This window comes from Passer montanus, unplaced genomic scaffold (genome assembly GCF_014805655.1).
Source record: "Passer montanus isolate IOZ18808 unplaced genomic scaffold, ASM1480565v1 scaffold8, whole genome shotgun sequence".
Lineage (NCBI taxonomy): Eukaryota > Metazoa > Chordata > Aves > Passeriformes > Passeridae > Passer > Passer montanus.
Window position 1 is genome coordinate 2137671 of NW_024373256.1, and position 21710 is coordinate 2159380.

Genomic DNA, 21710 nt, shown 5'->3' on the forward strand with positions numbered 1-21710 from the left:
GGGACAGACACACAGCCCGTGGCACTTCCCTTCTTTGCATTGGCGCAAGAATCTGACCCCAATTCCTGAAATTCGTCTCCGGCTGAGCTTCCAAGAGAAAAGCTCAGGAGAGCTTCCACATTTCTGGCTTGTGAGCACCAACTGGTGAGTCCAGGGTGGGGTTTTTTGTCCTTCTCACAGTTATTAATAAAATCTGTCACAGCCAGATCTGGTGACGTTGCTGTGACCACGCTGCAGACTCTGTAGAAGGAGGGACAGGACAGGACAGGACAGGACATGACAGGACAGAACAGAATAAATAAATGGTTTTGTGGAAGAGCCCTACAACAATCATCTGGTCCCACTGCCTGACCAATTCAGGGCTGACCAAAAAAAATTAAGGGCATTGTCCAAATGCCTCTTAAACACTGACAGGTTTGAGGCCTTGACCACCTCTCTAAGCAGCATGTTCCACCACTGGAACACCCTCTCCACAAAGAAATGCTTCCCAAAATCCAGTCTAAACCTGCCTCAGTGCAGCTTTGAAGTGTTCTGGCAGCTCCCACTCGTGCTACCCACCCGGGCTCTGAGCTCCTGCTCCAGCACAGGAGGGGTTAACCACAGGACAGAGCTTTTTTCCTGGAAAATATTGACTTACCAGCCGGCACATGGGGAGAGGGGAGAACCTCAGAGGAAAGATTAAAGAAAAGGAAAAAAGAAAAAGAAAAAAAAAAAGAAAGAAAGAAAAAGAAAAAGAAAAAAAAGAAAGACAAAACAGCTCTGGAGCCCCCGAGGAAAAAAGAAAAAGAAAAAAAAAAAGAAAGAAAGAAAAAGAAAAAGAAAAAGAAAAAGAAAAAGAAAAAGAAAGAAAAAGAAAGACAAAACAGCTTTGGAGCCCCCAGGACCCTCCCGCACCCGCAGCTCCGGGGGCTCCGCAGGTGCGAGGCCGCATCAGCCGAAAGAGTTAATCGGGCTGGGCAGGGAATGTGTGAAGGCAGCATGTGACTGCAGGTGGGGCAGGGCGGAGGGATGAATCACTCTTTTCCTTTTCCTCTTTTCTCTTCTTGCTGTTACCTGTCCGGGCCCGGCAGTGCGCGCTGGCACAGCCCGAGCCGTGCGCGGCCGGGGCGATGCGCAGCGGGCACCGCGCCCGCTCCTCCGGGCACCAGGCGCTGCCCCCCGGCCCGGGCACCCTGCGCCTCGCTGCCCTGCCTTAAGCCGCTTTTCCTCTTTGTTTCTTCCCCAGTTTTTTATTCCGCCCGGCGCTAGCGCTGCCTCGGCAGAGCGGAGGATGAGGAGGGAGCGGGCGCGGGGCTGAAGGACGTTCCCGGTGCCGTGGGTACACCTGGGGCTGTCTGCCCCGGCACGCAGCCCCTGCTGCGGGCAGCTCCGCGCTTTCCTCGCGAAAGCAAAGCCTCCTCCCCGGCAGGAAGAGCTCCGGCGTGGCAGGAGCCGCTGGGAAAGGGAGCGGTGCCTGGAGCCGGGCACGGTGAAGCAAACTGTGTACTTAAAGACTGGAGAATAATTAATTCCTATTTATTGCCGACATCCGGCGCTCGCTGGGGGCACAGAGCTCCCTCGGGAGAGGGGACCGGCGTGCGGGGCCACCATGGCTTTCTCCCAGGTGCAGTGCCTGGACGACAGCCACGTCAACTGGAGGTCCAGCGAGTCCAAGCCCGAGTTCTTCTACAGCGAGGAGCAGCGCCTGGCCCTGGAGGCGCTGGCCTCCCGTGGCCCCGACGCCTTCTATGAGGTCCTGAAGAGGGAGAACATCAGGGACTTTCTGTCCGAGCTGGAGCTGAAGAAGATCCTGGACACGCTGGAGACGTACGACCCCGGCTCCGAGTACATCCCGCGGCACGGCAGCGGCGGCGGCGACAGCGACGGCGACAGGAACAGCCAAGGGGACGAGCAGGACGTGGCCCCTTCCCTGGAGTACTGGCCGCAGAGGTCGGACCGCTCCATCCCGCAGCTGGACCTGGGCTGGCCCGAGACCATCGCCTACCGCGGGGTCACCAGGGCCACCGTGTACATGCAGCCGCCCATCGAGGGCCAGGCGCACATCAAGGAGGTGGTGAGGAAGATGATCTGCCAGGCTCAGAAGGTGAGGTGGCCGCGGGGACGGGGCAGGGTTGGCCCCAGGGCGCCGCGCTCCGCGTCCTGCCCAGCCGGGAGATCCCTGTCCTGCGGGAAGCTCTGCCCGAGCGCAGGCAGCGGGGCCGAGCCGGGGGGTTTGGCATTGGTACCGATATTTGGGGTTTTGCTGAGGATATGCCAGCCAAGCTCTGCCCGAGCGCAGGCAGCGGGGCCGAGCCGGGGGGTTTGCCTTGGTACCTATATTTGGGGTTTTGCTGAGCATGTGCCAGCGGGGTTCAGCGCTCCTGGGAGCAGCACAGCCCTTCCCAGTGTCCACACAGCAGCTCTGCTCATCCCAGGGTCCCTGCGGGGCTCTGGGGAAAGCTGCTGGGGAGAAAAATGGGCTGAGCTGTTCTCATGGTCCCAGCCACTCCACAATCGTGTGACAGCACGTGACAGCATGCAGGAACATGGGATTGTGCTCTGGTTTCGGGCCCTGGGTCCAGCAGCTGTCCAGTACCAACCCTGGGGTCATGGCCCGGCCTCAGCCCTTGTGTCCCCCACCCATCCAGTCCATGACCCTGGGGTAAAGCAGCCAAAGCTCCTGGTCCAGCTCTGACCCACACGAGGGCCAAGCTTGGCCCGAGATGGCTTTGGGGCTCCAAGCTGGCTCATCCTGGCGCTCAGAGGACAAGGATGAGCTGGAGAGGGCAGGGACAAGGCTGGGCAGATGCTGAAGGGGTTTGGGTTCAGACTTGTCCTCCCTGTGGCGTCAAGCAGGGAGTGGGCATGCATGAGCCATCACCCCAGCAAGGAGGGAGACGCTGGCCTGTGCTGAAGGCCAGCAGGGGTGGGAAGGTGCTGCTGGTGCCTCCCAGTGACCCAGTCCCACGAGGGGCTGGTTCCTGCTGGTTTCTTGGTGCTTTGAAGCTCTTTGAGTTGTGTGCATCCAGTACCGTGAGAGCTCCAAGGAAGGAGCTTCCCAGACAGAGGAATTCCAGCAGGGAAACAGGGAGACCCTGCTGGGGTAGCTGTGGAGCAGAGGGACAGCCTGGGATGTGTCAGGTCCACCTGGCTGCTCCAGAGACAGTGCTGGGGTGTGCAGGTCCTGCTGGGAGAGAGGGACACTGTGACATGCAGCCAGCAGAGCCTCCTCAGACCAGCTCAGGCAGGAAAATGAATCTCTGAAAACATCCAAGGCAGCAGGGTCTCGGGAATGGCTGTTGGGGGTGTCAGGGCAGGAGCCATCTCTGCCCACTGTCACCTCACAGGAGTCGAGGTGCCTTGTCCTCACCTGTGACATTTTCCCCGCCAAAGCGCTTCGCAGCGAGCACAGAGGGAAGGGAGAGCTGACATCCCGTGGGATGGAGGACGGGAGAACAATCCCACAACAAACAATGGCTCATCCTCGGGTCTTTCCTGCCGCCTGTGACTCGGGCTCGCAGCTCCTGCCTTTGCCTCCTCACCCTCCCACCTGCCCCACGCCAGCAGCTCCTCCTGAGTCACCCCACACCCTGCTCCTGCTCCCGAGCTGACTCAGGCCCATCCCCAGCTCCCCTGGAGCCTCTCCAGGACACGGGGACGTGGCCAGCTTGGTGCTGCTGTGCTCATCACCCGTCCTGGATGGCCCCTGAGCAGGGCTGGGCTCTGCCTCCCGCTCCAGACGGGCCCTGACTGTGGGGTGAGACATGGTGACACCACTGGTGACATGCAGGAGCTGCCTGGAGCTTGTGGTGCCTCAGGAAATGCAGAGATGGGTGAGTGCTTGTGCTGCAGGGCCTGGGGGTGCAGGGGTTCCAGGAGAGCGGGGTTCTTCCATCTCCCATCCCGTGCTGGAGCACAGGAATCCTTGCAGCTCAGCCTGCTGTCACACAGCAGAGCCCAGGTGACAACTTGTGGGTGCTCCTAAGGGTGGGGGACGCTGGGCTAGACCACCCTGCAGATTTCAGCAGCTCAGAGGTGAAAGGGGTTTGGCTGAGGAAGCTGAGAGTGGACAAAGGGGCCGTCCTGCTGCCACCATCAGATGTCACACACGCTGTCCAGGTGCTCTGTCCTCCCTGGGGAGATCCTGCTGACCTGTCCCATCCCACAGTGCTCTCCACCACGTGCAGAGGAGCAGAGGCTTGGGAGAGGCTGACAGTCCCTGCCAGAGGATGACCCTTGCTCCAGACGCCGTCCCTGCCCCGGTGCCAGCCCCAAACCCGCCGTGTCACTCACTGTCCCCAGGAGAGCAAAGTCCTCTGGCGCTGTCCCAGCAGAGTTCAGAGCCCAGCAGAGCAGGGCTGCTGCCGGGAGGTCACAGAGCTCTCAGGGTGAGGAATCCCAGGCATGTGAGGCCGCTCTGAGGGTCAGAGGAGCCCTGGTGCTCACAGGAACACAGCAATGAGCCAAACGCTGCCTCAAACCCAGGCGTGCCAGACAGAGATGCAAATGATCCCCTCCTCTTGCTGGGAATGAATGGGACAAAGCAGAGGCAGGATCCTGTGGCCAGGTCCCTGAAAATCCCATTTTTGTGGCCAACAAGCAGAGCTGGTGAGGGACTCACGCCGAGACCTTCACCAGGCCGAGCCTGTGGATCCTCCTTGCTGCATCCCTCAGGCTGCAAAGCTCACAGCTTGGACTTGAGCAACAATTTCTTCATGGAAAGGGTGGTCAGGCACGGGAAGGGGCTGCCCAGAGAGGTTTGGAGTCCCCATCCTGGAGGTGCCCAAGGAGTTTGTGGATGTGGCACTCAGTGCTCAGGCCTGGTGAAAAGTGGTGATGGATCCAGGACTTGACAATCCTGAATGTCTTTTCCAGCATTAATGACTCTGTGTGGAAGGGAGGAAGATCTCCCTCCTCCTCTCCTCTTGGCTCTCTCTGACCAGAAACCAGAGCACGAAAACATTGACCTTGGCCCAGAGCCAGTGGAGAGAGCAGCGACTCTGACCTCCTGTCTTCACTTGAGGTTCCAGGTTGGGATTGTGGTGATGTAATTACCCTGAGCAACTTCCAGCGAAGGTTGGGAGGCCCTATTAATTACTGTTTACAAAACCTTCTGCTGTTCCTGGATGAAAGGGTCGACAGGGGAGAGCAATTATTAATGTTACTTGTCCCACCTCTCCTCCATCCCAACACTCTTCCTCTAATTGTGCCTTGGTGCCTGCCTAATTTATTAAATGCCCACGTGGTGCACCCCAAAAGTCATTATCTGATGATTCATAGTGAGACAATAAAGAGCTGCAACTTCCTCTATAAAACATGATCCTGCAGTTTAGGTGCTCATCAAAGCTGCTCCAAAAAATCCCAACAGCATTTGCCCCGTGCCCAGGGGGTTCAGTGCTCCCTGCTCCTCAGGGATTTGGGACCCAGCCCTGCACAGCTGCTGTGCCCCACGGATTCTGGCAGGAAAAGCTTCACCTGCATGGCACTGGGAGCCTCCAGCTGCAGATTTGGGGCTGATTTCCCCTGCACCCTCCAGGAGAATGGCAAAGGGATGGCAAAGCTCCCTGGGATGGCACAGCAGCACAAGGGCTCCAGGAAAGGGAACGTCCAGCACCAAGCACTGCCCTGGCAGAGGTGGCAGGGACAAGGGACAGGCTGGCTCCTCCCAGGCAGGTGGCACAGCTTGCTGCAGACAGTGCCATCCCCGAGCTGGGAAGCAAAGAGCAGGCAGGATTTCACTGCTCCACAGCAGACTGGCCTCCACTCTTTGCAGGTTACCCCTGTGCCAGGCTTGGCAGCCCAGGGCCCAAGCCCAGAACAGATTTCAGCCAGGCAAGGACAGTGCCCCACGGGAGCTCTGCCAGTGCCATCCTTGCTCTGTCACCCGCCCTGTGCCAGGGCAGTGTTGGCACATTGGCATGAGATCCTGGTGACAAACCAAGCCTGTCCTGCAGGCAGGGCACAGCAGGGAGGGAAGCAGGAGCTGAGCAGTGACAGGATGCCCCAGCTGGGCAGGAGGAGCTGGGCTCAAACGTGGGCAGGTGCCCGAGCCACTGCCTGCAGTGTGTGAGCAGGGCTGGGCATGCCAGGGCTGCCCACAGCCCTGCACAGCTCCCTCACCCCTTCGAGCAGAGAGCCAAGGCCTCAGCACTGCTGGGACCACAGGGGGAAAGTGTTCTTCTCCCTCAAAACCAAAGTCAGCTCTGTTCTCAACCCCATTTCACAAGTGCTCAACTTTTCCTGGGGAAAACACAGCACACAGGAGAAGTGGCATGGGCATGGGGCATCAGGGTCAAAGCAAATCATTTCCCACCAAACCCTCTGCCATCAAACCCACATCCCCAAACCAAACCCACTCTGTCCCACCAGGTGTCCCTTACCCAGGACTCATGGAAGACAGCTCAGCTCCTCCCCAATTTCTTGCTGAACACGGAAAATCCAAGCTCACAGCTCCCAGAGTAGCTTTGAACCAGTCCCACTTTGCATCCATGCAAATCCAGCAGCTGGTTCCTGCCTCAGTTTCCCCAGCAGGACAACGAGGATGAGCAGAACACACGAGTGGGTGCACAAGGGAGTGAGGATTTGGCTTTTCACAGCAAGGCCTGGGGTGAGGATAAATGGGAATTCAGTTAAAATCGAGTGGCAAAGCCATAAAGTGCCCTGGCACCCCCCAGAACACCCCTGTGAGGGCAGGGCTGGGGACACCAGGGCTGGGGCTCCCCACACAGCCTTGCTCTCCCCCCATCGCCTGCAGAAAAGGAAGAGCCAGCAGTGCCATAACAATCCTCTGCTTAATTAAAGCTCTGCACGTCCTGTGGCACAGAACTAATTAAAAGGCAGCTCGGTGCTTTGAGAGCTCTGGACTGGACGTGTCTGAGTGTGCAGGGACCCAGCACCATCCCAGCCCCTTCCTGAGGGGGGCAGAGGCACCCTGGGGTCTCCCTGGTGTCCCCCCCGGCTCAGCCACGTGCCATGGCCAGCAGGGCCCCTCTGGGGGGGCAAATGGCCAAGAGCAGCCCCTGCCCCAGCCCAGGAGCAGCCACAGGGATGGGAGGAATGCCAGCCACGGGACAGTGACAAAGCAGCTCCCGATGCCAACCCTGGGAGGAGGGGAGGCAGAAATCCCTGTGGAGCTGCCCTGGGATTGCCTCCAGCCCCTCTGCCACAGGTGATGCCATCACCAGGAGACCAACAGCCATGGGCACAGGCAGACAGCCCAGTGACATCCCCAGCGTGGCCCAGACCCATTGTCCTGTCAGCCCCAGCTGTGGCTGGGACAGCAGCAAACACCCTGGCAGCTCCAGCTTGTGGGTGTCAGTGACACTGGCATGTGACAAACACAGCTGGCACTGCCCAGGGTGCTGCCACTGCTGCCCTGGCCCTGCTCCTCCTCAGCCTGGGAGGAAGGAGGGATGCAGGGCAGTGAGACCAGGACAGATGGACACTGCACTCACTCAGTGGCTGGGCTTGATGATCCTGCAGGCCTTTGTCAGCCTCAGCAATCCTGTGGTCATTGTGCATCAAAGGTCTCCCCTGCAACGCTGAGAGCAAAGGGACACCAAAGTTCTCACAAACTGGACTCTGAATTGTGTGAAGCCTGTTAAAGGCAGGGAAGTTAGATTCACCCTCAGTAACTGGTTTTTATCAGTAGATTATGCTCTGGATCACCACTGAAGTGGTCAGGGTTGGAGAAAAACATCCAAAGACCATCAAGTACAAAAATTAACTCAGCACTGCCAGGGCCACCACTAAACCATGGCCCCAGGTGCCACATCTGCCTCTCTTGGAGATCAAACTTTCCACAGTGACAGCAGAGGACTGGGAGGACTTTCCATTCTCAGACTGGGGGCAATCCCGGGCTCCCCCAGCCCAAATTCCAGCCTCCTACAGGCAGCACCTTGCTTTGCCTCTCACAAAACAAGCTCTGACTGTACCTTGGGCTGTCCCTGGCCACAATACCCAGACTCACGTCTCCTGTCCCCTCTGCAGGTCATTGCTGTGGTCATGGACATGTTCACTGACGTGGACATCTTCAAGGACCTCCTGGACGCCGGCTTCAAGAGGAAAGTGGGAGTCTACATCATTCTGGATGAGACCAACGTGAAGCACTTCCTGCAGATGTGCGAGCGAGCCCACATGCACGCTGGACACTTGAAGGTAGGGATGACCTGAGGGTCTGGAGCTGGGGAACCTCCTCCAAATCAGAGATAATCAGAGTTAAACAGAATTATCATCCTGCTCCCTCCTGGCCTGGGGAGTCACAACCCCCAGATGTGAAGCGTTCAGTCCATTTTTCCTGTAGCCAAAGCTGGAGGTGATGGAGCAGCACGGAGGGGTGGGGGAGAGGATGGATGTGGATTTACACTCAGCAAATTCAGGAGCAGCGTGGAGGGGTAGGGGAGAGGATGGGATGTGGATTTACACCCAGCAAAGGTGGAGCAGCACGGAGGGGTTGGGGGAGAGGATGGGATGTGGATTTACACTCAGCAAATTCAGGAGCAGCATAGAGGGGTGGCTGAGGGGATGGGATGTGGATTTACACCCAGCAAAGGTGGAGCAGCACGGAGGGGTTGGCTGAGGGGATGGGATGTGGATTTACACTCAGCAAATTCAGGAGCAGCACAGAGGGGTGGCTGAGGGGATGGGATGTGGATTTACACCCAGCAAAGCTGGAGCAGAAAGCCCAGGGGGCTGCTGGTACCCAGCCAGGGCTGGGACAGAGGTGCAGCCCTACCAGGGTGGGCACAGCAAAGCCCAGGGCAAACCTGCGAGCTCAGCTCCTCCCGAGGGACAGGGAGCAGCAGGTGCTGTGCCAGGGCCGGGTCTGTGCTGTCACCAGCTCCCTGCCTGCTGCTGCCCCGGGGGCAGGACCGGCAGCAGCCACCGCAAGTCAGAGGCTGGAATTAAAAACTCGATTTTCCCCTTTTCCGGAGCCTCCGCCCCAGCACGGGGCCGGGAGCGGAGCAGGGAGGCTCCCACACTGCCCGAGGGCCTGGCAGCTGCCAAGGATGCCCTGGCTGTGCTGGGCAGTGCCCGCTGCAGGGACTGATCTGCCGTGGGTGCACACGGAATCACTCCTGTCAGGAATCCATGGCAAACCAGGGAAGGCAGAGCACAAGGGGGGATGCCTGTCAGGGCAGGGTCGGTTGGACGGGGTTTGGAGGAACCTGGTCTAGTTTAAAGTGTCCCTGCCCCTGGCAGGGGGTTGGAATGAGATTTAAGGTCCCTTCCAACCCAGGCAATTCTGGGATTCCCCTTCCACATCCCTGTGTGAGCAGGGGGTGCAGAGAAAACCACCAGTCACAGAGCTCATGCCAAGGCAGGAGGGGCAGAGGAGAGCACAGGGGTCATTTCAGCCTCAGCAGCAGCAGCCAGAGCAGGGACCCTCACTCCAACCACAGCACAGCCCCAGGCTCTGCCCTGGGCACAGCCACCCAGAGCTGCAAACACCCCAGGGCTGCAAACACCCAGAGCAGCCCCCCAGCCCCACTGGGGGCTTGCAGACCCCCACCCCAGGCCACCACGGCTGGGCCTCGCCTGTTGCCTGGCAGAAGAGCCAAGCTGCTGCTCCTGACGTCAGCCAAACGCCCGCCAGGAGAGCCCGTGCCCGGGCAAGCTCCCCAAATTTGCTTAGGGTGAGGGCCAACCCCTGGCTGAGCAGGAACACGCAGGAGCCACGACACCCTCACACCTGGCTGGCACGAGGAGGGGGAGCTGGGGCTCAGGGACCCCCAAAGCCTCACAGCTTTTACCAGCTGCCCGCCAGCCTGGCTTAATTGCTGCTCCCAACAATTAAAGCAGCCCAGCTTTTACCTGCACCCAAGCTCCCTGGAGAGCCTGGGATCCCGCAGGCTGCTGCTGCTTCAAGACCAGAAAAGCCAGCGCTGACGCACTCTGGTGTTTTCCTGCATGAGCAGCCCGGTGGCAGGACTGGAAAAGCAGGAGAACATCTGCAGAGCTCTGCAAATGTCTAGAAGTTGGGATTTGCCACATATTGCAGCCAGTTCGCTGGCACGGGATGCAGGAGGAGGTGAGGAAAGTAGGGCAGAGTCTGGGAGCTGCTTCTGGAGGCAGGAGATGTTAACGAAACGTCCCCTCGTTATCTCGGTGGCAATTAGCAACCGGCTGGGGCAAGGCGGGCGCTGCTTGAGCAAGGGCTGTGATTCACCCTGCCCGGCCCCTCGGCCATCCCGCTGCCTCAGACTGCAGATCTCACTCAGCAGCAGTGATCGGAGGAGGAAAAGGCACCAGCACCGGGAGAGGTGTCGCCTGAAAATCACCCAGAGCTGCTCCTTGGGTGTGGGTAAAGGGGCAGCTCCGGGTGGTGACGGGCAGAGGGTGAAGCCTTGGGTGTCACTGCTCCCTCAGCAGCCCCAGAACACGGGGCAGGGGTGGGCATTGCCATCCCAGCCCCTCAGTGCAGCAAATTAGGATGCTCAGCACCAGTTTTGTCCCAGCCACAGCAGGCTAAAAGCATTGTCTTAGCATTTTTGCTAAGAAAAACGTGAAATTCATAAAAAATTCCCCCCCCAAACCTTCTCTGTTCAGTGAGTGGAGCTTCCCTGGAAACAGAGACAGGAAAGATGTTGCTTGCACATCATCTGCACAGAATTTTCCTGCCAGGGGCTAGGGGTGCACCTGGGCTGAGGACTGTGCCTGGTCATGGTCTCCAGGGATAGAGAGCCCAGGGAAGCAGATGAGAAAGGCTGGATGGAGGAGCGGAGGACAAATATTTGTGATGCTTTTCTTTAAAAAACAAAACAAAACACACAATAAAACAGGCATGGAGGGCATGACCCAGTGATGACACAGAGCCTTTTGCAACAGCCTTACCAACATCCCAGCAGGAGCAGGAGGAATGCAGGCGCTTTCTCAAGAAAATATTTTCTCCCCACCCAAAAGGAGCCCTGGGAGATGCTATCTGCTCTGCTTGGAATGTGCCAATGCCCTCCATGGAGACACCAGAGACAGGAGCCAGGCTGGGGATAAAAAAAAAGAACAAAAACATTTTCACAGAGCCAGGGCTGCCCCTGCATCACCGGGGAGGACACCCAGCTCCATTCCAGGGACCTGCTCCCACATCACCAGGTTTCATTTCCCGAGGGTGAAAAGATGTTTCCCCACTGCCTGATTTCCCACCAGCCCCTAAAAGCAGGATTAGATACCCAAATTTAGGAGCACAGCAGAGGGGGAGCATGGGGAAGGACAAACCCACCGCCAGCAGGTCCACGTGGGCTGTCCTGGGGTCCCCACCTCCCCCTAAACCCCCTGCAGATCTGCTGGGAGCAGGAGTGCACCCTCCTCTCCCACGGTGGCATTTGCATGGATTGCAGGAGCTGGGGAGCGCTTGGCAGCGCCACACACAGCTCTCACCCACAGACACCGAGCTCAGGAGATGGCAAACACAGCCTGGCAACGCAGGAAACTCTCCAGGCCGAGCCCATGGTGGCCTTGGGCAAATTAATTCATCTCTGTGGCATCCTCTGAGCTGGCCGTGAAGAACAGTGCCACTGCTCAGAGGGGCCGGGGAGCACCCAGAGGGGCCGGGGAGCACCCACAGGGCACGGGGAGCACCCACAGGGCACGGGGAGCACCCACAGGGCCGTTCCTGGAGGGGTGGCTGCCGGTGTCACTCCAGCTCCTCACTGCTGCCTTTGCCCTGCAGAACCTGCGCATCCGCAGCACCGGCGGCACCGAGTTCTTCACCCGCTCGGCCACCAAGTTCAAGGGGGCTCTGGCCCAGAAGTTCATGTTCGTGGACGGGGACCGAGCCATGTGTGGCTCCTACAGGTACAGCAGCGGCATCTCCTCCTGCCCAGCCCACCGAGGTGCTGGTCAAAGGATCAACATCGACCCTCGTGGTCCCAGGAGCCCGTGCCAGGCTTGCTCTGCTCATCCTAAACTGGGAGGAGATTTCCTAAACCATCCTCAGCCCAAGGAGATGTGGGGTGGGCCCTAAGGGGTTCCCACTACTCCCCACACCGCCAGGTCTAGGACAGCCACCCTTCTTGGAGGTGGAGGGACACGCCAAGTGCTTCTGTGCTGATCAGCACAGGAAGGACCAGAGCTTCAAACCGCAGCCAGTCCCAGCTCCCACACCAAGCTCAGCTTTCCAGTCAATTTCCTACACCAAGTATTTTTCAGTTTGTTCAAAGGAAAACTTGTTTAGGTAGAAACCGACCAGCTCTGGTCAGGTTTCAGGTCTAAAAGACAAGATTTATAAACATGGAGCTGGAACATTTCCTCTTTTCTGGCCATAACAAATAACACATCCACTTAGGAGCCACTTCTCTTAACCCAAACTGAGACAGGAAAAACAGCCAAGGCAAAAACTGACCCTAAGGCAAAGTAAGGCAAAAACTGACCCACTGCCATCCACTTAGGAGCCACTTCTCTTAACCCAAACCGAGACAGGAAAAGCAGCCAAGGCAAAAACTGACCCACTGAAAATTCCTTTTATTTTTACTTCAAGTCCCACTGTGCTCAAGACTTCAACCCTTCACTCTAATTTGGGATGGGAGCTATTTTGTCAATCCCACTGTTATGTTTACAGTGAGACCATGTTCCTGCTGGCACCATCAGGGAAGGCCAGGCACTAATTTGGGATGGGAGCTATTTTGTCAATCCCACTGTTATGTTTACAGTGAGATCACATCCCTGCTGGCACCATCAGTCCCCGGGGAAGGCCAGGCCAGGGGAGAGGTGACATTTACCAGCTGAGATCTCTGATGTTTCTGTTCCAGCTTCACCTGGTCCGCGGCGAGGACGGACCGGAACGTCATCACGGTGCTCTCGGGCCAGGTGGTGGAGGCGTTTGACAAGCAGTTCCAGGAGCTCTACCTCATGTCCAAGGGGGTGAGCCTCAAGTCCATCTCCGTGGGCGAAGAGCCCGAGCCCGAGCCCGTAACGCTGCCCTCCGTGGTGCCGGTGACCCCCGCCAACGCCGTGGTGAAGAAGCTGATAAACCCCAAATACGCCCTGGTGAAGGCCAAGAGCGCCGACCAGATCAGCAAGACCTCATCTGAGAACCAGGACAAAAACCAGAAGAGTGACAACAAAGGCAAAACGCCTCCCGAGGGCCAGGGGGGCGAGCGGCACGGGGACGGGGCCGACCTCGCCCCGCTCATCCACCCCGGCCTCCTGAACCTGGAGAAAGCCAACATGTTTGACTACCTGCCCACCTGGGTGGAGCCTGACCCCGAGCCCGGCAGCGAGGTTTTGGGCTACATCAACATTATCGACCCCAAGGTGAAGAACGTGAAGCTGTCGCAGATGAACCGCATCAAGGTCTGCGACGTGTCCCAGGCCAGCGCCCAGCACCGCCAGATGCTGAGGAACAGGGAGATGGAGGCCAGGAAGAACTCGGAGCAGGAGCTGCCTCTGCTGTCCCCCAGCCACAGACAGGTCCCACAGCCCCCCACGGAAGCTCCTGCAGCCCCCACCCCCATCGAGGGTGTCAGCTGGACAACGAGGCAAGTGGGGACATTTGCCTCTTCACCTCTGGGCCACCACGTGAAGCCACAGGAGGAGGCACTGCAGGATGTCAAACCCCCAGTTCCAAAGCCAAGGACCGTCCCTGTGGGTGTCCTCATGACCAAAGCCACCACCACGTGTGACAGCAGCGCTGCCCCGCAGGGTGACACCCAGCCAGTGCTGCCTGAGCACACGGGCGTGAAGCAGGAGGAGAAACCCAGCCGAGCTGCCAGGGAGAGCGGCCGTGCCCAGCCAGCAGCAGCTCCACAGGAGGGCAAAGGGCCTCCCTGCAGCCACAACGGGCTGGGAGAGGAGGAGGAGGAGGAGGAGGAGGAGTACATCACCCTCAGTGACCAGGAGAGCTACTCCAGCAGCTCTGCTGACCACAGCTACCGCCGCTCCAACGCCTCCTCCATCTCCGACGAGTACTTCGAGGTGAGGGACCACCGCTACGGGCCCCTCCGCAGAACCAACTCGGACGTCACCCACAACGGGGAGATCCTCCCCATGCAGAGGAAGCTCAGCGACCCTCACATCAGCCGGGGCACCTTCATCAGCCCCCTGGGCAGCCTGCCCTCCCTGAGGCACGTGCGCTTGGAGGACGTGACGAAGAGGAGGAGCAACGCCGTGGAGATCAGGCCCATGCTGCCCCGCGCCATCCTGGATGGAAACGGCTCCTACCCCAGCACTGCTGCCCAGGTAGGACTTCTTGCTTTTGTTTCTCCACCCTACAAAGGTCTGCAAACCTGGAGGTGACCCAGTGAGCTCAGCCGAGGCGTGATGTCATCCTGAGTTTTTTGGTGCCATCCCGACCTCTGGTGTTGTCCCAGATGCTGAGATCAGCCTGCCATAAAGGAGAACAACACCCTGCACGTGGCCATGGTCACCCAAGAGGTGACCAAAGACAGCTCCTGGTGGGATGGCTGTTAAAGGGGATGGGTTTGGTAATTAAAGATGATCCCACAGCTCCAGGCACAGCTGTACAGATGTGCTGGGGCTCCCTGAGCTCCATCCACAGCCCCTCACGCCCAGCTGGGGACAGACTGTGCACACTGAAGGCGTGTCCTTCTCAGGCTTGTTTTGCAGCGCCTTGCCAGGGTGATTAGCATCAAAGGGAAAGCGCTGGACACATAATTAGGCAGAGCAAGACAGCGGAGAAACAGGGACAGCAGCCTCCGTGGGCGAGTGCCACAGTCAGCAGCTTTGGGGCTGATCCACGAGTGACGCTGGCCCTGTCACTGCTCAGTTCCGTGGGGGGCAGGCCAGGACCCCACGGGGCCACAGCAGCATCCCCACCTGGGCCACAGCATCGTCCCACCCAGGGTGACAACACTGCCATCCCCACATTCCCACCCCAGCTCTGCAACCTCCTGCACCTCTGCCAAGCATTCCGGCTTCTCAAGGCTCCCCGCCCGCTGTTTTTGGGGCATTCAAACCCCCAGGGCCAAACCAGCAGCTGAAATCACTGAAACTGCCTGAGGTCACCCCAGCTGAGCATCTAATCTGTGTTTACAGAGAATTAAATGTACCATCCCAGAGTCCACTCGCTTCTCCCTTCCCAGCCAGCGACAGGGAGCTCAGAGCTTTCATCCTGGCACATCAAATACCCCTGAGCCCTGCAGGGCAAGGAGCACCGAGCTCTTTGATGCTCTGTGACCCAGGTCCCAGGTGCCACCTTGCTGGGGACGGCTGGGTACGCTGCTGTTCCTGCAGCAACTTGTTCTGGCCCTTTGATGAGATGCAGATAATTAGCACAGCATCAGGGTTAGGAAAGCCAGCACTCAGTGGAGAGGTGCAGGGAAGAGTTTCTCCCATGTGCAAAAAGAATAAATTGAAGTAACCCTTGATTAACTCTTGAAAACTCAAATTTGACAGAAATCACTACCAATTCTCCCAAATATATTTTTTTTTTCCTGGTTCCACGTTTCTTAGGTGCTGGCCCATTGCCCAAAACACAGGTGGAGGTTTACTCAGAGCAAACATCACGTTTTCCATGTCCAGGATGGAGCCTTGCTGTGGCTCAGGTTTTTAGCAGAGAGTGACCTGTGGAGAGGCAGGCAGGAGGGCTGAGCAGCACCAGCATCACTCCACATCAGCCAAACTGCATCCCCAATGCTGGAGCCACTGGGCACGGGGCCCAAAGGCAGTGGAGACATGAGTGGGGTTTCTCTCCAGACCAGTAACGGGTTGGGGTTACACCATAGCACCAGAAAAGCCCAGTGCAAGCACAGCAGCACATCCTCCAGCCTGGAGCCACCATTCCCCACCACCTTCCCACCCCTCTTGCCCCTTCTAGCCAATCTCCCCCCCAAAGAGTGCCCACAAGGACATGGAAACCGAGTCCAGCCTCCTCCTCCTCCTCCCACAGCCCCGCTCAAACCATCACACCTCAAAGCTCTGCCAAGCCGTGTCCATGCACAGCACAGCCACCCCTCCTAAACAGCAACGTCTGCAGGAATTGCTGATTTCACAGGGCTCAGAGTCCCTCCAAAGGCTCCCAGGGGAGTGCTCAGCACCCAGCAGTTTTCAGGCTCTCCTGGGCCAGCACTGCCTCGTTCTGCTGGTGGGCAGGAGGCACAGGCTGCTGGTCCTGGGGGGATACTTGGTGTAAGCCATGGTTTAACTTCTTCCCAAGAGCCAGAGCATGTCAGGAGCCACCACCTAGCTCAGGCACATGATGAGCTCAGAGGGAGAAAAGCTAAATCACCCTTAATCCTGCTCACCTGAAGCCATCGCAGACCTTAACACTGATTTTAAGCACCTAATTAAATCAATCTCGGACTACCTGAGCTAAACTGGTTAACACAACCCTCCTGGTCAAAGCAGGAGGTGTCAGCTGCAGGGCCAGGGAGGCCTTTGGGACTCTGGGACTGCCTGACACGGTGAGGGTCATGGCAGAGGCAGGGCAGGTTGGCACAGCCAGCTCTCACCAGACCCCACCTCCCCTGGTGGCTCTGCAATCTGCAATTGCACCTCCAGATCATGGCACGGGCACACCCAAAGGGGAGATAAACATCTGGTGGCCACAGCCACGTGTGACAGCCTTACCCAGCCAGAATCAGGGTGACCCAAACGTGTGTCTCAACCCAGCTAAGGAGAGCCACCCCCGCAGGGCTGCTGCAGCTCCTGCTGTCTCCTCTGCCAGCCCTCCAAGCTTCCATCTGATCCTGGCACTCACCTGATGCCAGGCTGGCTCTGGATGGCTGGATGCTCTTTGGGGCTGATGTGAGGGCTGAAATGATTAATGTGGGTGTTCAGGATGGTGCTGCAGAGAAGGTGTTGAGGTGCCTTGTCCTGGATTTCCAGGACAGCCTCCAGGGCTGCTGGGGAAATGTCAGCGCTTGCCACCAGGGTCAGGAATCAGACCAGCAGCCAGGGTTAATATCTGACCCAGTTCCACCAGGGAATTTGGGTGAGGGACGGGGGGATTTGTCCACGAGGACACCTGGCAGAGGCGAAGGGGTGGCCCTGCAGCAGCCAGAGCTCACCGTGTCTCTGCTCTTTCCCCAACAGGGCGCTCACATCTTCCGCTACCGGCCCAGGAGCGCGGCGGGCAGGGAGCCAGGCCAGGAGCTCTCCTGCTCCCCGACGCACGAGAAACCCCTCAGGGCCACCAAGTACAGAGGGGAGGCAGCAGAACCCAAAAAGACCGTGGCAGGCAGCCAGCCCTACTGGCAGAGCAAAGCCTTCAGCCCCAGCAAGGCCGCGGCACCAGGGCTGCCCCCGAACGCGGCGGGCAAACGCTTCAGCTCCCTGCCCGAGGGCCAGAAGGCAGCTGAGGAGATGAGGACACCCCTGGGCATCCCGCTCTCCAAGCTCTCCCAGTCCAAGCACCTCAAGAACAGGGTTGCAGGAGCCCAAGGTGCTCCTGTGGACTGCAAAAAGGCACCCGCCGAGGCCACGGGCCAGCAGGAGCAGTAGGGGCTGGTGGTGGTGGCCCTGCAGAGCTGGGGGAGCCCAGGCTCCTTCCCTGGGGCTGGGGGTTCTTGTTTACATTTGCCAGCAGCACGTGGCCACGATGGACAGCCCAAAATCACCCCTGTCCAGGGCAGAGCTCCAGAGATCAGGCCTCAGAAGGGGTGCATGGCATCCGCCCTGGCAGGTGGCAGAGTGTTGGGAATAATCTTGGATGGCACAGCCTTTAAATTGGTCTCTTCCAGGCTGGGGGATCTCTGACCTCGGTAAAAGCTGGGAAGCATCGTTGGGGCAGCTGGTACCCAGCAGTCTGTGGGATCAGCTGGTAAAAGCCAGCCAGCTCCTCATCCCAGAGTGCTGCCTGGAAAAGGAGGGATCATCCATGGTCGTGTTTTCCTCTGGTTATTTAAGAGACTCTTCTGTTACCATTTTGCACAGCAGGTCCCACTGCAGCCTGCCCTCCCTTTGGAGGGTGACCCGTGTCCTGGGACAAAGACTCCTCAAGGGACTCACCTCTTTTAAACTTGTACTGTAAAAAAGCAACTTGTTCATTAAAGCTCCCCTGTCCCACGGCAGGAGAACCTCGCCTAAAACTATTAAAATGCAAGATTAGGTGGCCTTGGACTCAATAAACTGCAGCTCAAGGTGCCTTGGCACAAATGTGCAGCCAAGTATTTTCTACCCCCCTGAGCATTTCCCCAGCAGCCCCATGTGCTCCCATCCCCAAACCTCCAGCAACCAGTAGAAGAAAAATAAGAAAAGAATCCCCTTTTCACTGCATTTTTCCTGGGAAATGGCACCCAAGGTCTGAGCCTGAGGCCTGGCAAGGAAAATGTGCCATGAACAAGCGAGCCCTGAGCCCTTGGCACTGCCCTGAGCTCCTGCCAGCGCTGCCAGCCAGCCCTGGGCTCTGCTGGCTCCCCACTGCTGCTGGGGGCACGGGGTGAACCCTCCTTGCAGCTCCCCCGGGTGCTCCAGCAGGGGAATTTTGGAGCCACAGGCATCACTTTTTGGAGAGAGGGATGGGAGGCACCACACAGGGAGGGGCATTGGCACCCCCAAACCCAGGGGAGAGGAGGGGAACAAAGCCAGAGCCAGGAGCATCCCGTGGTGCATTCCCCACAGCTGGTCCTGCTGTCTCACCCTGGATCCCTTCCATCCCTGCAGTGCAGCCCCCTCCAGAGCTCTGCTCCCCTCCAGAGCAGCAGGATGAGGTGGGAATGTGCTCCTGGGCAATCTCCCCCCCACAGGACCCTCCCCACGAGTGCTGCTGTGCTTAGACCACAAACCCCTCAGACACCAGGCACTGGGATCTCCACCCAGTGCAGCTTGTGCAAATCCCAATTCCCAATTCTTCCTCCAGTTCCAGTGTCCCCTCCAGCCTGGAGCAGCTCTCCCTGCAGCCCTCCCCTGTCCCTGGCCTGTCCCCCAGAGCATCCCCTGGCCTGAGCCCCTGGGGAGCTGCCAAAGGGGCATCACCCACCGTGTTCCCAGCCCGTCCCGCCGTGTTTCACAGGAGTCAGCATTCGGGAGCTCCTCCTGCTCTTGCACAAGCAGCCCTGGCCCCCCTCCAGGGCTTGGTTTATCCAGGCGCCGGCTACTCCCAGGCTCTGCATGGGCGTTGGGCACCAACAAAGGCTCTCCAGAGGCACCGAGCGAGTGCTGAAAGCAGAGATTTGTGCCTGGGGCTGCAGACCTGCTCCCTCCCCAGAGGAGCTCCCCAGCAAGCCACAGCACCCACGCCTGCCAAGGAGGAAGAGCAGGGAAAGCCCTGCAGGCAGCAGGAGCTGGCAGAGGCTGGGATGCAGCACAAAGGGTTAAATCCCCGTGGTGGATGGCAGGAGGGGGGGGATGGCCCCAGTCTGCCTCATCTGTGATGCCAGAGCTGGGCAGAGCCACCACCAAGGTGTGTGTTCAGCAAAGGGGGGTTAAACTGGCACAGGGCAGGGATGGATGGGATTTTGGGAGGGAATTCTTGCCTGTGAGGCCCTGGCACACATTCCCAGAGCAGCTGTGGCTGCCCCTGGATCCCTGGCAGTGCCTAAAGCCAGGCTGGATGGGCTTGGAGCAGCTGGGACAGTGGAAGGTGTCCCTGCCATGGCAGGGGTGGAACGAGATGAGATTTAATGTCCCAATCCATCCTGGGGTTCTGCTGAGTGTCCCTTATCAGCTGAGCCTGACAGGAGCTGGGGCAAGCCAAGCACCCTTGGGCACAGCCCCCTCCAGGTCCTGAGGCCTCCTGAGAGCTGGGGAGAAGCCTGTGCAACCAGCAGCTTGTCTTTGGGCTGCCCTGGATCTGCCAAGCGGCAGCAAAGCCAAAACAAACCGGGCCCCGCAGCTCCCCCAGGGGATTTTCCAGGCTTTGCCTCCTCCTCTGGCTGCTCTGCACCTGGCAGAGAATCCTCAGGGAGCCCCACGGCCAAGGAGGGCTCCCAACAATTCCAACACCCAGGCACTGCAGCCCCTGCTCGGATCTGAAGCCCTGCTGTGCCTGGAGCAGCTCTGTGCATGGTTAAACGCCACTGTCCCGTCTCCAGAAAGCCCCTGCCCTTTCATCTGACCTTTGTAAGCATGCCTGGCTGCATCCAGGGCTCTGCTTGGGCACTGGGGAGCAGCCACAGGACCAGGCTGGGGCAGCTCCCACCTGCACAGCTCTGGGCAGAGCCTTCCCCAGCGATGCTGAAATCATCCCAGCAGAGCCCCTAGAGTCATCCTCTGCAGGTAAACACCTCCCTTTGAAGCTGGGACCTGACTTTTTGCTTCCTGCTCCCCAGGGCTGAGAGCCCCGATGGCAGAGCCAGGCTGGTGGAAGCTCCCAAGGATGCTCTGAGGCAGAAAAAGGGGAGACACAACAGCGCTGGGGGCTCAGGAAGGGCTGGTGAGGAACCACCCTCAGCCCAACCCGGAGCAGGAGCCACATCCAGCCCTGCAGCAGTGCCTTGCTCCTCCTGCCAGGCACCTCCCTGGGCTCTGGGATCCCCTCTGGATCCACCAAAACTCCTGGAGCAGGGCTGGGGATTCTGCTTTGTGTGAAACTCCTGGTCAGAGTCAGAGTGAGACACAATCCTGAGCAGCAGGGGTGGCAGCAGGGCAGGGACAGCCCCACATGGAGCACCAGGGGGATGTTTCCCAGCCCCTGCCCCGCTGCAATGGCACAGGGGACACCACAGATTTTATTTAGGGTGTCTTTGCTGGGCATCCTGGCCACCAGATTGCTCAGACTGAATATTCCTTCCCTCCTGGGGAAGGGGGGTCCCTGTGATGGGTCTGTGCTCTCACCTCTCACTGCAGCACCACGAGCAGTGCCCGCAGGGTGCAGGGGCCAGCTGCCAGCCCCCTGCACAGGACAAAGGCTGGATCTGGGCTGGGAGCAGTCAGAAAATCTCAGTAAAAGTGCCAGGCTGGCAGGGACACGCCTGTCACCTGCCTGGTGAGCTGCAGTGGGCAGGGGCAGCAGCTCCTCCCTGGCTCTGGAGCCCGGGGGGCACAGCAGCCCCACGGATGGGGTGGCAGGGAGCAGCTGAGAGCCACAGGGGCTGCAGCCCCCCCAGGGGCTTGGGAGGGGAGCCAAGGGCAGGCTGGAGGGGGGGGATGCAGCCCCACAGCTCCACACAGTCAGGACAGCAGGCAGATCACATGCAGGACATTGATTTCCATCCCACTTCTCCCCAAATCTCCCCTTAGTGCAGCCTCAGCTCTCCTGCCAGCCCTACAGTTTTATTTTCCCAGCTCAGCAGGGTCCCCTGTGGCCATCCTTTGTCCCTTTCCATCCCAAGCTCTCCCTCTGGACCTGCTGAAACCCCAGCCAGAACCCATCACTCAGCACACCAACAAAAGCATCAAAAAGTAGCAGAATTTTAAAAAATGGGTCAAAAATGGAAGCACCAGTGTGTGACTCAGACGCAGGGAAGTCGGGGCTGCAACATCCCCAGCCTGCCTGGGGTTTGCAGGGATGCTCAGGGCGATGCAATGGCCACACCTGGCTGAGCTCACACCTGGCTCACAACAGGCCTCGTGGGCAGGGAAAACCCCAGGAGGGACTGGCCTGAAACCCACGCCTTGCCAAAGCCAGGGTGCTGTGGGTGCATTTGGGGTTGTTTCCCCTTTGGATGAGATAAGGAGGGAGGATTCAGTGCTGCTGTCTCCACTGGCACTGCCAGGGCAGGCAAGGTCCAGCCAAAAGAATAAAACCCAAAGGGCTGGCAGGGGCACACGGTGCCAGGGGCTGAGAGGGGCTGGCAGCCAGGAACCCACAGTTTCCAACCCCAGCTCCATCCAGATCACAGAACCACCCATGGGATGACCCTGCACAAAACCCAGCCGGTCCCACAGCAGGGAAACAG

The 21710-nt window shown here is 58.9% G+C and overlaps 1 protein-coding gene across 1 annotated transcript; it reads left to right on the plus strand.

Annotated features, from left to right (window-relative positions):
• The first annotated feature begins 1053 nt into the window (after window positions 1-1053).
• On the plus strand, window positions 1054-17901 carry FAM83G (family with sequence similarity 83 member G). The gene is made up of 5 exons (XM_039732672.1): window positions 1054-2083; window positions 7969-8136; window positions 11645-11769; window positions 12723-14151; window positions 16966-17901. Exons 1-5 carry the CDS (start codon window positions 1589-1591, stop codon window positions 17371-17373), a joined length of 2625 nt encoding a protein of 874 aa, XP_039588606.1. The 5' UTR covers window positions 1054-1588; the 3' UTR covers window positions 17374-17901.
• The last annotated feature ends 3809 nt before the right edge of the window (window positions 17902-21710 follow it).

Excerpts from the sequence above, each read along its gene's own strand:
- FAM83G (XM_039732672.1), top strand. The coding sequence starts at position 1,589 with ATGGCTTTCTCCCAGGTGCAGTGCCTGGACGACAGCCACGTCAACTGG. Across the intron at positions 11,770-12,722 it reads GCCATGTGTGGCTCCTACAG|CTTCACCTGGTCCGCGGCGA; the intron begins GTACAGCAGCGG and ends TTTCTGTTCCAG. Across the intron at positions 14,152-16,965 it reads ACCCCAGCACTGCTGCCCAG|GGCGCTCACATCTTCCGCTA; the intron begins GTAGGACTTCTT and ends TTTCCCCAACAG.